This window comes from Paramacrobiotus metropolitanus, unplaced genomic scaffold (assembly GCF_019649055.1).
Source record: "Paramacrobiotus metropolitanus isolate TYO unplaced genomic scaffold, Prichtersi_v1.0 Parri_scaffold0000004, whole genome shotgun sequence".
Taxonomy (NCBI): Eukaryota; Metazoa; Tardigrada; class Eutardigrada; order Parachela; family Macrobiotidae; genus Paramacrobiotus; species Paramacrobiotus metropolitanus.
This window is the reverse complement of record NW_026570224.1, coordinates 3,048,006-3,064,882: the sequence shown is the minus strand read 5'-3', so window position 1 is coordinate 3,064,882 and position 16,877 is coordinate 3,048,006. Positions and strand designations below refer to the sequence as shown.

At 39.4% G+C, this 16,877-nt stretch overlaps 1 protein-coding gene across 7 annotated transcripts; it reads right to left on the bottom strand.

The window, feature by feature from the left end:
- Nucleotides 1–566: 566 nt before the first annotated feature.
- Nucleotides 567–15,610, bottom strand: LOC129580634 (voltage-dependent calcium channel type A subunit alpha-1-like). Of its 7 annotated transcripts, none has more exons than XM_055471243.1 (34): nucleotides 15,480–15,610; nucleotides 14,739–15,357; nucleotides 13,670–14,000; nucleotides 13,055–13,194; nucleotides 12,705–12,811; nucleotides 12,400–12,552; nucleotides 12,049–12,263; nucleotides 11,652–11,755; nucleotides 11,430–11,545; nucleotides 11,178–11,237; nucleotides 10,953–11,081; nucleotides 10,813–10,876; nucleotides 10,532–10,659; nucleotides 10,324–10,436; nucleotides 9,999–10,243; nucleotides 9,368–9,561; nucleotides 8,820–9,078; nucleotides 8,180–8,413; nucleotides 7,917–8,106; nucleotides 7,727–7,842; nucleotides 7,363–7,635; nucleotides 6,924–7,067; nucleotides 6,606–6,807; nucleotides 6,150–6,317; nucleotides 5,586–5,696; nucleotides 4,585–4,854; nucleotides 4,250–4,492; nucleotides 4,040–4,167; nucleotides 3,553–3,929; nucleotides 3,010–3,128; nucleotides 2,667–2,696; nucleotides 2,168–2,310; nucleotides 1,646–2,043; nucleotides 567–1,405 (listed from the first exon to the last, which is right to left on the bottom strand). In XM_055471243.1, exons 2-34 carry the CDS (start codon nucleotides 14,780–14,782, stop codon nucleotides 771–773), a joined length of 6,183 nt encoding a protein of 2,060 aa, XP_055327218.1. In that variant the 5' UTR covers nucleotides 14,783–15,357; nucleotides 15,480–15,610; the 3' UTR covers nucleotides 567–770. The 7 variants fall into 7 exon arrangements, with proteins under 7 accessions (XP_055327218.1, XP_055327223.1, XP_055327219.1 ...); XM_055471248.1 differs by lacking the exon at nucleotides 5,586–5,696 and adding an exon at nucleotides 5,428–5,538 and having other exon boundaries at nucleotides 3,553–3,657; nucleotides 3,727–3,929; nucleotides 14,739–15,509; XM_055471244.1 differs by having other exon boundaries at nucleotides 14,739–15,143; nucleotides 15,229–15,509.
- Between the last annotated feature and the right edge of the window lie 1,267 nt (nucleotides 15,611–16,877).

The following is a 16,877-nucleotide window of genomic DNA, read 5'->3' as shown; positions in this document are numbered from 1 at the left end:
ACCGTTTCGATAAAAAAAGTTCAGATTGTTCTTCTTCCTTTGTATGCAAGAATGATAAAGTTGTTTGAAAATATAGATACAACACTTCTTTATCAGCTACAGTTAATTTAGAGACGCTCTGCTGCTCGTTACATAATTACGGTACACAAATAGCATATCATAGATATATTATATTTTTATGAGTGCGTACACATGCAACTCGACACGAACAAAGCAGTTGTGGCATAATATCATAAAGACCGACGGTTTGATTATGTTGGTACAAACGCGTAACGCCATAATTATTCAACTCTGAAACCGAAGTACATTATCATATTTGTATGTGAATATGGTACATATAATATAAATGTATTTGAAGATATTCACCACGCAAAAAATGGTAATTTTTTAACTACCGGGGTAGTTAAATTAAATTAGTTAAATTAGTATAAATACTATAGACTATAGAGTAGCTCTCTCTGTATTTGCTGCCATACAGGCAATATTATCAAAATTCACTACTTATATTGCTGACTGACTGTAAATTCCCGGCTTAGTGCTGTTCTGGTCTATTTTAAGAATTTTATTGTGCGGGCTTCCGCAATATTCCATTCTCGACTAATCTGATTGCAAAAAAAAGATTAAATGCTTTAAAAAATATTCACCGGTGAATTGTTACCCATTATCGAGATCAACTAACAATGTAAGGAGAGTACTGTTTTAATTTATACAAAACATAATACTCAAACAAATATCTGGATCAGCTGGCTTTAACGGTCTTATTGTTTGTTTCAAGCCCAGCCGAGATCATCTTCAGTTTCAAAATCAGTTTCAGTCTCCGTATAATCCATGGGGTGAGGAAACAGACGGTTGCCATACAAGGGCTTTGGTTCCGGTGCGGTGGGCAAAAATCTCCTTGACTCGCGGCTTTCCTGCCTAACCGGCTGTGCCTTGACAAATCTTCTATCTTGTGTAGCGGCATACGGCGGTGGAATTCTGCTACTACTGCCACTGACATAGCCGGGTGAAACGGGCGGATACTGGGTGCCCGGCGGCGGCATGGGCAATTTGCGCCCCGACCACTGGGGATTGGCATTATTCGGCAGACGGCGGCGTGCATCGACCAGACGGTCCTCACCCGGTGGCGGCGACATCCAGCGATGTATGTGCTGATTCGGCGACACTTCCGATTCCCAACTGCGTCCGTTGACGGGACGCGGGGGTGGATGGGTGACATGCGACCGAGCCGCTTGCGCGTTCAGCCGCGACAGGTGATGTATCGATAAGCCGACTGGTCGCAGGTGGGTGTTGTCGCCGGTGTAGACGTTGGTGTACTTCCGGTTCACTTGGTCATCAATATGCTGCTGCTCCCGCACTCGGCGGTTTTTCATTCTTGCAGCCTCTATTGCGTTGAGCAGATTAGTATCTACATCCAACAAACAGTTTTAAGTGTTTTAAGTGTAATATTAAGTGTGTGGAAAATTGTTTACTATACATTCTCTGTTGCAGTTACTTTTTAATCAAATGTTTCGCATTTACTAGTAATTTGTTGTTTCCTTAATACTACAAATTTTTAGTAACACTCATGTATTTGTAGTAATAAGTACTTTCTTTTTAAATTAGCGTGTAGACCTAATTTAACTTTTGTCTTATATGAGATAATTACCGGCTGAAGATTGCGAGAATGCCGATGCCGGTGATAGGGATCTGGACGGAGGATTCATGGTTTCGTCATATGGATGCCGGAAGTGGACTGCTCGGCCTCCGTTGTCTTGCATTTCCGGTTCCGTTAGCAATTCTTCCTCCGTTGGGGACATTCGTTCTTCTTCGATGGTTAATGTCGGCAACGACATATCTGTGGTGTAACCACCTTCTCTGGCCGGTTCAGAAAATTTAGAAATGGAATCGTGCGATTCGCGGCGTCCAGGGTCCGACTGTTCTGGCGGCGCTGACGCATGTACCGTGTCTTCGGTTTTTCGCCGATAACTACCTCTTCGCAGAATACTGAACGATCTCGTAAAAGATCTGGAATCTGGGCTTCCGGCGTTGTCAGTATCTTTACCACTGCAAATAGAGATTTTTGTGTAAAATGAAGATAAAACTTGCCATACCGGCCACCTCAGAGCGCATACAGGTCGAATGATATACGAGTAATTTAAAATCTGGACTGGAAGAATATCTCAAGTACCTTATGATTGACCCATGAGAAAGCGAATGGATTCTCGATCGAGACGGATCCTCTCCTATGCGTTCCAGACTAAGGTCGCTTTTATGATGATGTTTGCTATCCCGGACAGCTCCCAGCACTTTGGAGAATATTGTGGTTTGACGCTGTACAAAAAAACAAATCATGCGCTGGCGTACGTCTGATTTCAGAAAGTACTAATCCGTTTTTGGAACATCAGAAATTTCAAATTCCATCAGCTTCTCTGCATAATTAGTTCAGCATGCCTTAGGCTCGACTTTAATTAAACTTACCATCAGAACTTCATATACATACATTTGCTTGCGTATACAATTACTCTCACATGCAGCTTTTCAATTCTACTTTCATTTTTGACGTTCAAAGCATAATTACGCATGCTTAACGCAATTATTAAAGCCATACATATGCACACACATGCAGGGTTATCTAACAATATCTAACGTTGACACACACACACACAAATTAAAGCACACATACTAACCCCATCTGCTGATTGCGAATCCTTGCGAACCTAAGACATTATGAGGGATAAAGGGCAACCATCACGACAATTAGCATGAACAATAACGGGGACACATCTGGGTACATAATGCGACGACGCTAGATTGTATACAGCATAATTAATACCATATACAATCCTAGAACGAAACTTCACATATAATTTTGTCACATAAAAGGTTGTTTTGATAGGGGATGTTTGAGCAAAGAAACAAGACGGGTTCGGGTTTGGGACGGTCAGCACCATGCATAAAGGTCATTTCACTTTATCCATGCAACTAGAATCAGAATTTCATTATTAACAATGTAAGCGGCAGTGTACTTACCGGCTGGGCAAATCCAGTGTTGATGCCCTTTGCTTTTTGCTCTTTATAGTTCCTCCAGTTTTCAAGGATCAAATGGCCCGCATAAATCTTTCCAACCGTTAGTTTTTTATAGGTTAATTCTACAATGAATTTCTTTAGTATGTACACTCAGAAAAACCGCATGCGCTGTTCAGCTGTGAGGTAATATTAATCCACCATTTTACGCTAACCACAGACATAATTTACAGGGTATCAGATATCTATTAGATGCTGTTTTTGGTAAAAAGGTTATTACTTTAGCTATTTTCCATGAATTCAAAACGTATTCATGGCGCTCATTTTGAATAAATCTGAATAATAACCGTAAACGACAAGAACTGCGGCAGAGACTGACAGACTCAACCGGCACTGTGATGAATATAACAGCTAGTACGTTCCAAATTAGCCAATCAGAATTACTATTTTTGAGTTTCGTAATAAAACATCTACAGTTTTTGCAATAAATGAAGCACGCCTTCAGCTAAAAACTGAACGTCAATACGAACATACGAATGAAAAGCTTACCATCATCAGGAGGCACTAGAAGGTTAAGTATTTTCTTTGCCTGAATCGGCCACATTCGGCGTATTGTTTGCCGTAGCTCCTCGTCAGCCTGATCCATTTCATCCGCTAAACATGAACCCAACATCATTAAACATCTAATTCCCTGCAAATCCGTATGAAAAAAGTAGTTCTTACGGTCCCGCAGTTTTATTTCCAGCGATACACGAATCAGTGCAAAAAGAGTCGTTGTAAAATGCACCGTCCCATCGTCATCGACCGGCATGTTCATTTTGATCAGTTTCTTATATGCCAGTCGGTATGGGCACTGCCGGCCAAATCCTACCGGAGGGGTCATATTCCGGAGAAGCTCGTACATCTCCGAGTATCTTATTCGACCTCTGTAAATATGTGCATCATCAGTAAGTACTCGCGCAGTAATAATTAGTGCACTACTGATCATATGTATACGCACACTGTACATTCCGTGAACAATAATAGTTATACTTACACAGCACCAGGATCCTTTTCCGCCCACCACCGCACGTACTCGTCCAGGTGATGTGCACCAAGAATGGAAGAATCACGCGTCAAATAGTCAAAATTGTCCATGATGACCGCAACAAATAAGTTCAGCATCTGGTTTTAAAAAAAAATTTTTACATTGTTTCAATCTGTGTAAATAAGAATCCAACAGAAAGAGTGGACAGCCGCAGCTTACCAGGAAACAGCACAGAAAAACGAAAGACACGAAATAGCCATACGCCATATCCATGCCACACTGCGGCCCTTGCTGGTCTGACTCCGCTGCACACTGCTGTCCGCTGAGACATGACAGCATTATACGCTGCCAGGCTTCTCCGGTGGCACACCGGAAGAGCACCAGCAGCGACGAAGCGAAGGAACGGAAGTTACTATGTGCATTAATTTCTCGGAATGGGTCAAGTTCAATGTTTCCGAAAATCTGTTAAAAACGTTAACAACGGCATTAGTAAACAGGATGAAGTTAAACTTATTCCCGTGGCGTAATCGAGTGATTCCAATCCAGCTTCTCACCTGCATTCCAATAATGGCATATATGAAAAAGAGCATTCCAATGAGAAGGCACACCCAAGGTAGCGCTTTGAATGACTGTATAAACGTCCAGAGTAATATTCGAATGGTGTATCCTTGCCGCAGCAATTTTACTAAACGGGCAGCACGAAATAATCGCAAAAAACTGAGACTGGGGAACTCCTCTTCTCCGATTTCGGAAACGAACGTATCAATGATACTTCCGATCACGGTGATAAAATCGAAAATATTCCATTGCTCACGGAAATAATTCTGGAAATTAAGAGGGATTAAGTCATCGTTTGTACAGATGCGCTCACACAGCAATATAACAACACTGCAGCACATTACAGAGCGGGACGCAACCGGACTTGACACAGACGTCGTACAGGAAATCGGACATGTATTTTGACATTTGGACCAGAGGATGACACATGGGACAGGAGAGAACAGGTAATAAGGCTGTTTCAGGGTTAAGAGAATGACACATATGGTTTTATGAACGCTTGCAAACACCAATAAATCATCATATTTAATACTGGAAAAATCACTGCTATCTATTTGTAGTTAATTTCAAACAAATCTCGTAAGGGCACATTCAGTACAGATAGATATTTACAGTGGAAATCGCTTTAAATTTTCACCTTCTAATTTAATCTTAAAAATCACTGAGCAGTCAATAATAGCATTAAAAGTTAGGAACAAAACAAATGTAAAAATTTTGGATGAAGACTGATTTGTACTTAAAAAACGTTACGTTAAACTGCTAGTTAAATAAATGGTGTGCAGCGGCATGCTCGGTTTGGACAGAATTATGCTCAGGTGGTTTCTATCCCAAATGCCAACCTTAGGTCCGAACGCCAAAATCTTCAAGCCGCACTCAATGGTAAAAATCGTAGTGAAGGCCATATTTAAACAACCCAAAACGATTTCGTACGTGTCGTCCGGATCGTCCACCTGATCATCACAAAAACAAGCATAAGTGACATGCATTGGAAACTGACCTTTAACCCAAAGGCGACAATTTTCAACATGGATTCCACCGAGAACAGCGAAGTAAACACCATGTTGCTATACTTTGCAACTTCTTTAAATTTCTCACTGGAATCGTCGTGCTATAAATGTAACTTTTAGCATACGATTATGGGATATTTGAGGGAACAACAAACACACTACAGAGTAGCTATAGGTCTTAGCCACATAAAAGGATTTGGTAAATTGCTCTAAAATCTCGCTAATCAAAAAATTATTTTACTGACACCACAATGCTGACACCAGAATGAGATCGGCCGTAGCCTAGAACATTTTTAAAAGGCTTTCTTGTTGACGAAACTATGTAATAAGCAAAAAAGCAGCTAATATAACAAAGATTTGTGTTAAAAGCGAATAAATTACAAAAAAATTTTGAACGAGCATTTTTAAGCCATGCTTAAACCATATATTCAGGTGAGATATATGTGACAAATATTTGCAAATTTTGGTTTTGTATGACATTTAATGAATGCCGAAAGGTAACTAACAACTACAAGTAAATACTAGATATACTTTATAGGAATTCTAACGCATACTTTCATTAGCAGAACGAGAGTGTTCAATGTGATCATGGCCATGACGAAATATTCAAATCCTTGCGAAACGACAAACGACCACACTTTATACTTCCAGGGTTCCTTGGCTTTATCAGGCATAAATCGTGAAGTAGGTCGCGCGCTAATCACATAGTCGATACAGGATTTCTGTTAGGAAGCGTAAGACACAGTGAACAACAAAAATACACACAAATTGCAGTATATATGCAACTACGTACTAATTATTTAGTTTAAGCGATGCCCGACTAGTCTGAATTTATAGGGTCTTTATGTAAATATATATAATTAGTTGTACTGTACCTATTAAAACCGTACTTATTTACGTGCATTGTATTAGTGTACTCTTTCGCTACAATTTCGATGCATTTACTGAAGATACGCTTTTACAGTCACAATTTTGATACATTTACTACAGCGACAGTGCCAACTTCATACTTGATTCTTATTAAGGTCTCCGTCCACTAGTTCTTTTGATCCTTGCTCTTGAAATGTGATGATGATCAAGGCCACAAAGATATTGACAAAAAAGAAGGGGAATACAATGAAGTAAACCACGTAGAAAATCGCCATTTCCATTTTGTATGACGGAAGTGGTCCGCGCCCTTCCTGAGTGGCATCCATAGAATGGTGCAAAACCCTGAGGGATTCAAGCGAAAAAAGTATTAAACACGGTTATTATTGAGGGATATCATAGTAAAACACAAAAAAATTGAACGTAAGAGTTCTAAAATGTGTAGCAATATTAAAACTCACTGAGGCCATCCTTCACCAGTGGACACTGTAAAGAGTGTTAAATATGCATAGAACACGTTATCAAAGTGGAAATCCCGCAGCCTCCATTCGCGCTTCTCAACTCTCGGTATGAGCTTCTTTCCTTCGTATACAAAGAATTCCCCTCTAAAATTAGCGCAAATGTCACAGTTAAGGAAGGCGACGTAATTCTACATACATATATAGTAACCGCTATTGTAATACGTGGGTTATTGGCTTTAATTCCTTGTAATAATTAGTCGGCCAGAGAATGCGTTCGTGTTCAGTCTCACAATCAGAGCTGCCAATTGCATAATTCTATTATATTTTTGCTATAAATAAAAAAATAAAATAATATCTCTGTCGTATTTTATTGATGGTATTCGTAAACAAAAAATAATAGTACGAATAGAATAGCAAGATACCAGAACTTATAACTTACTCGCATTCGAACTGTGTCAACTTGGTTTCGTCCGTGCAGTAATTGAATTTCCCGTTAAACAATTGCACGGCAATGACAGCAAAGATAAACTGGAAGAGGTTGTAGACCACAAGAATGTTGAGAACGTTCTTGAGCGAATTGACCACACAGTCAAAAACGGCCTTCAGTTTCGGCACTCGGTTAATGGTTTTCAACGGTCGCAACACACGAAGAACACGAAGCGATTTGATCACGCTAAAATTCTTAGCTTTCGCTCCAGCACCAGAGGCGTCTCTGAGAAAATCACATAGCAAATGCTAATTAGGCCAACTTTGATTTTGCCATTTATAAAAAAAGTTTAAGTGTTTGAACTGTATTCACGAACCCAAATTGTCCAAAGGAAAAGGCGATCAAGGCGCACACTACGACAATGGAGTCCAAAATATTCCACAGATCGCGGCAATAAGCGCCCGGATGTAGTAATAAACCCAAGTCAATTACCTAGAAGCAAAGCAGGTAGAGTCAAATGCCGAACGCTTTCATTTTCGCTTTATGTTCACATAACGCTGACTTACTTTCAGCACCATTTCCACAGTAAAAATGCCGGTAAACACGTAGTCGGTGTACATAAGGACAATGTTTCGAAAACTGTTGGCATTAACAGGATCCTCTGCGGCTAACGATATACTACTTGCAGAAATAATTATCATGATGAAGATGTCGAAATATCGAAGGTTAACGACATTGTGGCATAATCTTCGCAATCTGAAAAGTTGGAAAGAAAACTTAAAATTCCGTAATTTTTACTATGCTTAGTAAGATGCAGGTGCTTTCTTACATATTTGTCGGCGACAGGATAAATAATGATCGATAGGGCAAGATGGGTTTGACCTTTGGTGCCGTATCCCTGACGGCTCTGTTTCGCAAATCCGAGTCACTGCTGGCCACACTTCCGGTTGTCTCGCTTTCATCGTCAGTGAGATTGGCAGTACCGTTTTGTTTGCTGTGATCCATGTTTCGATCTGACGACGACTTCACCAAGCCTTCCATAATTAGCGAATTTTTCCTATGCCTGAAAATGTAGTAAATATTTCTGTCGTATAATTAGCACATGAGTGCAAATACGAGCTGAAAAACTATTTAAAATATTAATAGCTAATATTAATAATTACTAATAATTAGTAAAACAGTATCTACTGTATATTTAAGTACGTAATGGAAGATTCAGCATACATGTATACACGAGCATATACAAATTGCATGTATTGTATATTCTGCTATATACTGCATAAACATTGCTGTATTCAAGTATAAAACGTCTGATTTTGAGCATAAGTAGACATATTTGACTGAATAATCATAATCGTATTTGTACTATACTAAATGTATATTCCACTGCCTATAATTCTATGTAAGTATCAAATTTATCGTGAAACAGTTGCATTGATAACATATATAGATACAAGCACAAAGCTTACGCCGTCGACGGAACGGATAGACCCCCGGCAGTGACATGATGACTGGGTGACGGAGGGCAAATGTTAACTTGGGGTGGCTGCACCCCCGTTAGATCATACAAATCTAGCATGTCACCATCCGCATCAAGGACTTCCGGTATCGCTTGGGCTTGTTCCTGAGCAGCTGCTTCGGCTGCCGCTTTCTCCTCGGCAGCGGTAAGTTCCTGGGCGTTGGCTAAGTTATCCACGGCAATGGCCAAGAATACATTGAGCAAAGTGTCTGCAGAAAGTAACAACCAGGGTTATGACAACCATTTAAAAAAGAAATACTCTGCAGTGTCTGCACTACTCTAGTTTTAATGTATTTCTATCGCAAGGTATACAAGACGGCGACTACTGAGTGAATAAGATAAACAATCTTATGCATTAAGTAAATAATTATTTATCCAGACGAGTACTACGTACTACAGTAGTTGATCTGATAAGTAATCAAATTTTTATATCATTACGATGCAAATTTATTTAGTGTTGAACGAGTATATGTGTATTTTGACAGCGCTCTGGCTTACAGTTTCCGAAAACCACGAGAACAATGAAATAAACACTGTAGGCCATGCCCGCTCCGTAAGCGCCCCCCGTTGACCGGATGCCATTATACATAACTTCGTTCCAGTCTTCTCCGGTAAGGATTTGAAAGACAGTCAATAAGGCAATGGGAAAAGAGTTAAAATTTCCAGGAGGGGTTCCATCTTCGAAGTTGAACCTGGTTTCAATTTAATAAACCAAATTTAGTAAATCAGAATTTTGCTGTAACGCTTCGATGAGAATACAAACTATATACGGTAGTATGCTAAATATGAAGGTTTATTATTTTTTTATTTCATAAAACTTGCATACTTCTTTTTAAAAAATCAGTACACCATGCGAAGTATTCATTTTTTCCGCCTTATCTACGCGTTTGTATATACTATGTTTAATTAAGATATATTTTTAAAAGAAACAAAAATCAATGTAGCGAAATCTTAACATTGGAAAAACAGCAACAAACAGTAAACTTATGATCAGTTAGCATGTACAACAGCTTCCAATAAAAAAAGTACACGCTTGTCAAGATTCCGAAGCATGCGGTAGAAGGGATCTCATATCAGTCAGTACAATTTCACGTACAATATAATAAACTACTTATACTGTCCCTCTTACTTTCCTCCAAACAGCTGCATTCCAAGGAGAGCAAATATAAGGATGAATAAGAAGAGCAGAAACAGCAAGCTGACAATGGATCGCATTGAGCTCAACAAGGACAACACCAGATTCCGCAAAGATGCCCAATAACGAGTCACTTTGAAGATTCTGAGCAAACGTAACGCCCGAAGAACTGAGATGCCGAAAGATGCATTCTCGTTGAACGATGCGTAGACGACTTCAAAAATGCTTCCGCTGATTACCTAGGATATCGAATTTGGATCGAACTTCCAAATAATAAACGACGAGAAAAATCCAAATGACTTATACTACGACATCTTACAATGCAGTCGAATCGATTAAAGCTGGAATGGAAGTAGGCACTGTATCCCATGCTGTATAACTTTATCAGCATTTCTATCAAAAATATCCCCAGAAATCCAAATTCCGCATAATCTGTAACATTAATCGGCTGCTTTGAATTCAAATTCGCATTAAAAATTCTTAAGTTTAACTCGCAGGTTTTTTTGTTTAATTTAGAAAGTACATACACAGAAAGGTGGTCAGGAATGCCGGTTGCCCTTTGTGTTCCACAGCGACACACATGGTATTGAGAAAAACCAGTATAATAACGCACCAGTAAAATTTTTGTGTCCGCACAGCTTTCCTGATGTTTAACCTAGAAAAGCAGCACACAGTACAATTTCCAGCTAATTTTATCACAACCAAATGCGGCCAAGAAATAAAATCGTCCATGGTTCATATAGAATTGCAGGTAACAATTTCACATATGGATTAAAAAACAAGTATTTGTTCACACAGATTCATGTACCTCAATCTCTTATTCACGCGATGGAACGACTTTGAGAAACTCTCTTTTGTTCTGCCTCCCGGAGCTGGAATTATTCACTTGTTTATTGTGCAGTAATATTTTCGCTCGGATGCATAACAACTGCATTTTGCTTCCCATACCATCATCGTCGTCGTCCCCATCATCATCTGCATCATCATCGTCGTTATCTGCCTCTTTTTCATCAGTAACATTGTTTTCTTTCTTTTTGTTTTTTAATCGATTTTTCTTGGCAGCTGCTCTCCTGCGTGCTGAAAGAAAAAAACAACCATATATAGGAATTAAAGTATAATTAATTTGTTATGACTTCTTAGAAGCTTTCGGCCTCCCCTCTCCAGTCCACATACCTTCGATAATACGCATTTTTTCTTCATCGGTAGTTTTTTCTTCTTGCAGTATAACCTCTTCTGCAAAATCATATAGTATCGGTACTCGTCTGTATATTGTACACTGTACTGTATACAGATTTAAAAATAAAATAGCCTATATATAGGAATACCAAATACTGGTAGATGCGTAACAGATGCCGGCATTTTATTGGTTACACGACAATATCAATCCAGTTTCTGTGCGTAGAGCGTGTAACTGCATGTTATTACCTGCTTTACAGATCCAGTCTAAATACCCGTTTAGTTCTCGCTCCACTTGCAATTTCCGGCGATCTTTCAAAAATTTTTGACGATTCTCGACGCGCTCTCTCTCCTTGGCAAATTCTCTAAAATTTACCATGACGTGGGTCGCAGTAATTACAATGGCCACAAAGAGACTGTAAGCCACTAACTATAAGGTACAAGCATTATATGAATAACTTAATTTCTTACCCGCTGAGGACACCAAGAACTAAATTCAGCATAAAAAACGACCCGACAATAATTAACGGTACAAAGTAGGCCCAGTTAAACATGCTTCCAAGTGCATCATCCGTCTGTAAATTCAAAACCCTGCATTATTCCAGGAATCGCAACGTCTGGAAGTCATAACATAGCTATACGTACGTAACATGTTGCATTATGTTTTCTGAAATTTAATAATTAGTGCTGTAACTTTTTTTGCGACGCAGATAACTAGAAGTGCAAAGTTTTAAATAATCATAGAGGATCCTTAACGAATATTTATAGTTTCGTTACGTCTTTGTGTTACAGCTGTAACACAAGATTTAATATGGGCGCGCGTATTTGTGTCTGTGTGCGCGACTGTACTGTACTAGAACTGACTTACGTAGTACAAAACACTGGTCCAGCCTTCCATTGTAATGCACTGGAAGACGGTTAACATGGCAAAGCCGATATTGTCAAAACTTGTAATCCCGTAATTTGGCCCAATCCACCAGCGATGGCATACGGCTCCTTCCCCACATGACTGGGGACCAGTTGCCGAATTGCTTGTATTGTTGCCGCACGGTGTAGGCACACCGCCTATCCTGACTGGCTCATCTGAAAGTTGTTAACACTTGGACGTAATACACCATTGATTCTGAATACTACCGTTACTATTAACTGTTAGGCCTATTACGTAGATTGGCATTGTTTTGATGGATATGCAGAAAGCATAAACAATTTCCATACGTACGAGTAGTTTTGTTGAAACACGTGTGATGAAAGGCCCCACAATAGAATTCTAATCCGATAATGGCGAATATGAGAATGGCGAAAAGTACAAGCAAGCCAATTTGTAGCAAGGGTGCCATGGCTCGAATAATTGATTTAAGGACAACTTGAAGGCCTGAAATTCATAATAAACCCTGCATTAAATCTTAAAATAATACAATTTTTATTTTTCGTAGTGCTCATGCTTTTACAGAATTCGAAATAACAGCAATCCAACCATTGGTAAACCAAATTATAACAGTTTTGCTGCTTCTGTTTTGCACGCACTTGGTACACCGGATACCAGCTTTAAAGGCCGCAGTACACGCACTGCCCGCAGTGTGCGTAGATCAAAACCGGAAGAAGATGCGTCTGACGCAACGATTGTAAGAAATCTGCAATAATCAGGTGCATATAAGTATAGGAAATATTATAAATACCTCTGACCATTATGCACTGCACTTATTGATTGCGTTTTTGCTATTCGATTTTATAACCCTAATAGACTGTCAGAGTCTATTGTATATATTCGTATAAAGCTGTACGCAGTGAATATTATTTAACGCTTTTGCATTGTTTCTTATGGATTTTTGCATCATTAATACAATTATTCGAACAAAGTTCCGGAAATCTCTTACCCGGTTACGACTACCGTAAAATCCATTATATTCCAGAAATTTCGCAAATATGATCCTTTATGAAGAACAAAACCTTGAGCCAGAATTTTTAATGTCGCTTCAAAACAAAACATGGCCATGAAGTAATTCTCCGTTTTTTCCTGCGAAACCACAAATGGATTAGCTCCAGCTTTTGTCTGCGTCCTTTCTGGTAGTGCTTGCACATCCTTACATGTCAGGGCGTAGAATACTTGTACACGTAATAACTGAATGTGCAATTTAAAAAATTCATTCTATTAACGTAACTGCAGCCAGGTCTTCATTTCAAAGGTCATACCGTATGGGTGTCTAATTACAAAATTTTGATGTGTGACATATCGATAGCGTCGGCTACACAGTTACCATTGAGCTGTAAGTATTATACTACAATTACTGGTATTAAATATTTTGATAATCACGAGTACATTCTTTTCTTCGTGCCCGCTTCTTGGTTGCACCTTCAACAGTGCATTTTTATGCATAATGTTAAACTGTCAAACCGAGGGTTTTTAGAAAATGTTGTAAGGCAAAATAACGCAACATTGTCATGCGGACATCCATCATGACTTTTTCAGTTTAATAATGCTGTTGACTTACTAGCTGGATTGAAAGCATGGTTTTATCGTCATTGGGAAGATGTTCCTCCATAGCCAGGACGATACAGTTGCAGACGATAGTAATGAGCACCACGTATTCAAATTTCTCGTGTTTACTGATTTTAATGGCTAATCGGCGTAAACAGTTTTCTTCTGAGAAGATGAACAGGGACGTCGGTTTTTTGTCTGGATTTGTGCGGAGGCCTAAGAAGCCCGTTGTTTTAAACCAAAATCGCCTAATAGGCCCCTGATATCGTCCTGGCTTTTTCCTTTCCGGTTGCTCTTGCTCTCCCACACTTCCAGGGTTATCCACATTTTGGTTGGCAATGTTGCTGAAAAAATCATAACTTCAAAATATCTTTAAGATGTTCCGAAACTGCTTTGTTATAGCTCAACCAGCAACATCAGGATTTGAGCTTTAGTGGAATCGTTCGATATATACTCGTATATATAAGATATATGCTAGAGGTTTGGTGAAGACGAATGAGGCTTGTATTCGTATATCAGCCGACGTACTTTTAAAACGACGTCGAAAAATTTTAGTTTTGTAATGGACGGATTAAGGTGCTATAATTTTGAAACCGCTTTTGTATAAAATTTGATTTATCTTAATTCTAATGGAATGGATACAAATTTTATAGTTATGCATAATTAGGAGAATTGCATCCATTCCCATTTTTTAGGAAGGGAGGATTCGATTCATGATTGTACATTCTATTCATGATTGTGCAATGTACCGATAAATAATTTAAAGTGTAAGCTAAATAACTTAAAGTATAAGCTAACTATTTCAAAATACCCGAGTAAAGTGGATGCGGGCAAGGCACAATAGTCTATCTAATTGTTTCGATAATATTATCGAAACAATTAGATAGACGGTAGTATACGGTAGTAACAATTAATTGTTACTACCGTATACTACCGAGATTCTAAAACGCAGGAACTAGCAATTTGAATGGGAAAACCGTGCGGATAAACGGCATTTCCGTCGGTACATCCGGTCATTATCTCATGGAAGTATGGTTCTGGTCATATATATCTTACCGTGTAAAATTGTTAAAGATTCTTACCGGATGGCGGACATGCTGAAGGCCATATTCTTGGTGGATGCCATGCTTTCGGCTTTAAGGTGTCGTCTTGTTTAGCTTACAACCGCTGACGAACAATAATCCACAGATACTATTACATAAGATCACCACGGTGGCCATATTATCCATTTTCATCCACGATGTTACAAATCATGACATCATTATTGCGAGGATACATCCTCTCATCCATATCGAGAAAAACTGATCTATTTCATCATTTCAAAATCAGTAATGTAGATTCTTTTATTGGCCGATGACTCGGTTATGATGCCAGTTCGCCAGAAAAGGGTTTTGTACTGATTTGGGTGAGTCGTCTGTTACAACTGGCAGTGGATCAATCGCTCATAAGCTATCAGCACATATCACGACATAGTCCTGCCTGTTGGCCTGCATATAATACAAGGGGAACAAGAGTAGTACCACGAACTCTACATCACGTACTGCGAATTGTGAACGCATCGTTATTACGTACTTATCCCGAGAGCGCCCAGTCCCGAGATCCCCATTGCCGTATGAGGAAGTGCGGTTGCCACCGCCCCTTAAATGCTGTTAAATGCCGGCATGTACGGTGTAAACCGCTTCTGCTTCGCCCTTTAAACTTCTGTAGTATTAAAATAAAGCGTTTTAAAAAATTTTATACTGCTGTTTGTTATAGAAATAAATATAATTTTTTACGGGCACAAAAATCATGACACGTTCAGACTTCAGAGTTGCTGCACATACAGGGCGGAAGTGAATTATGGCGAGCAGGCGCAGGTTTTCGGCACTGAGCTTGTCAGCAGATTGGCGATGATCACAGTTCGCGTTATAGCTCCTAAAACACGGATCGATTCCACAAAAGGTATCTAGTGCCCTCCATATCCATGCATGGCAGTGCCAGTGCCATGCTTGTCCGTATGCGTCGACGCGGGGGCAAACGGCATTAAAAGCGGGGATGACTATGCATCCAATCGATAAAGCCATATTTGCAAAACACGCAGCGGAATTGGTAGGAAAATGATTTATACGGTTTCCCTTTTTTCTCCATGACGAGAGAGAGCTTATCACAGGGCTTGTGCAGGCGCATGTGATCCTCTTTGATGTAGTATGAGTATACACCAATCGATACGGGTACCGTGGTGGAAAACACTGGCTACATATCCCGTTTGCTGATGTCGTGCAGCTGTCGAACGTTGACCAGTGGCTGGATTCTGCTCACATGGTTAATTTTTTGTGCGAATTTGCACACACCCGGATTTAAGCGAAATGAACAATGTAAATACTTACTCCTACCTATTTTTTTAAACGGTAAATTTGATATCTGTACTTCTTCGAATAATTCTCAATTTAGCATGGGTATAATATCAAAAGTTTATCATTTCTTTTATGATGAGACCAAATGAATATGCACCAAACCATGGTCGATAGATCCATTTGTATTTTTTCCTCAATGGTAAAAATGACCGGCATTTCGTGAACATCGTGTAGCGTGCTAATTTGCGCAGCGTCTTGCAGTACAGTTGAACTGCAACGTTGTTTACTTCTGTTGTACAATAATGCTATGGAGGTACTGCATAATAAGCCACCGTTTGACATTCTGTTATAATTAATCACATTTTCACATGCTGCAGATTAAATTTCCGTATAATAACCTTTATGTAAGATTCGTACCGGCTTGAAGCTGCATCTATTGTACATGGCGTCGGTTACGTACTATGGTATTACGTATTACCTATATTTTGGATACAGTATATAGATATTCGTACAGTAGAGTTTCCCACTTCCAACCCAAAAACGTTTTTAATTGAATAATAATTTATCAGCTGTAGCCGGCTTATGACGATACTCACCGTTCTGCACGACTAATCCCATGGCCAGATTTAATTAGTTTTATAGGTTTTTGTATTTGCTTTACTGTTAAGTTACCCCGATTCTACGGTACGCACTTTTTTAACGTTGCTTAGGCAGCTTTTAAACGTTGAATGGCGCTGCCGGGTACATAAACAATGCACTGATGAGATGTCGCAGCTACACATAGTTTCAGTATACTTATGGAGCCGTTTTTGACATACAAAAAGACGTCTCCAACTATGGCGTTTGAACGTGCTAAACGTGTCCAGAAGCGTACCAAAAACTCGGAGA

Bases quoted from the DNA above. Each gene is read 5' to 3' on its own strand.
- LOC129580634 (XM_055471243.1), bottom strand. From the start codon at position 14,782: ATGGCATCCACCAAGAATATGGCCTTCAGCATGTCCGCCATCCG. The intron at 8,107-8,179 runs GTAAGAAAGCAC...CCAACTTTTCAG, and splicing joins ATCCTGTCGCCGACAAATAT to ATTGCGAAGATTATGCCACA. The intron at 3,930-4,039 runs GTAAGTATAACT...ACATATTTACAG, and splicing joins GAAAAGGATCCTGGTGCTGT to AGGTCGAATAAGATACTCGG.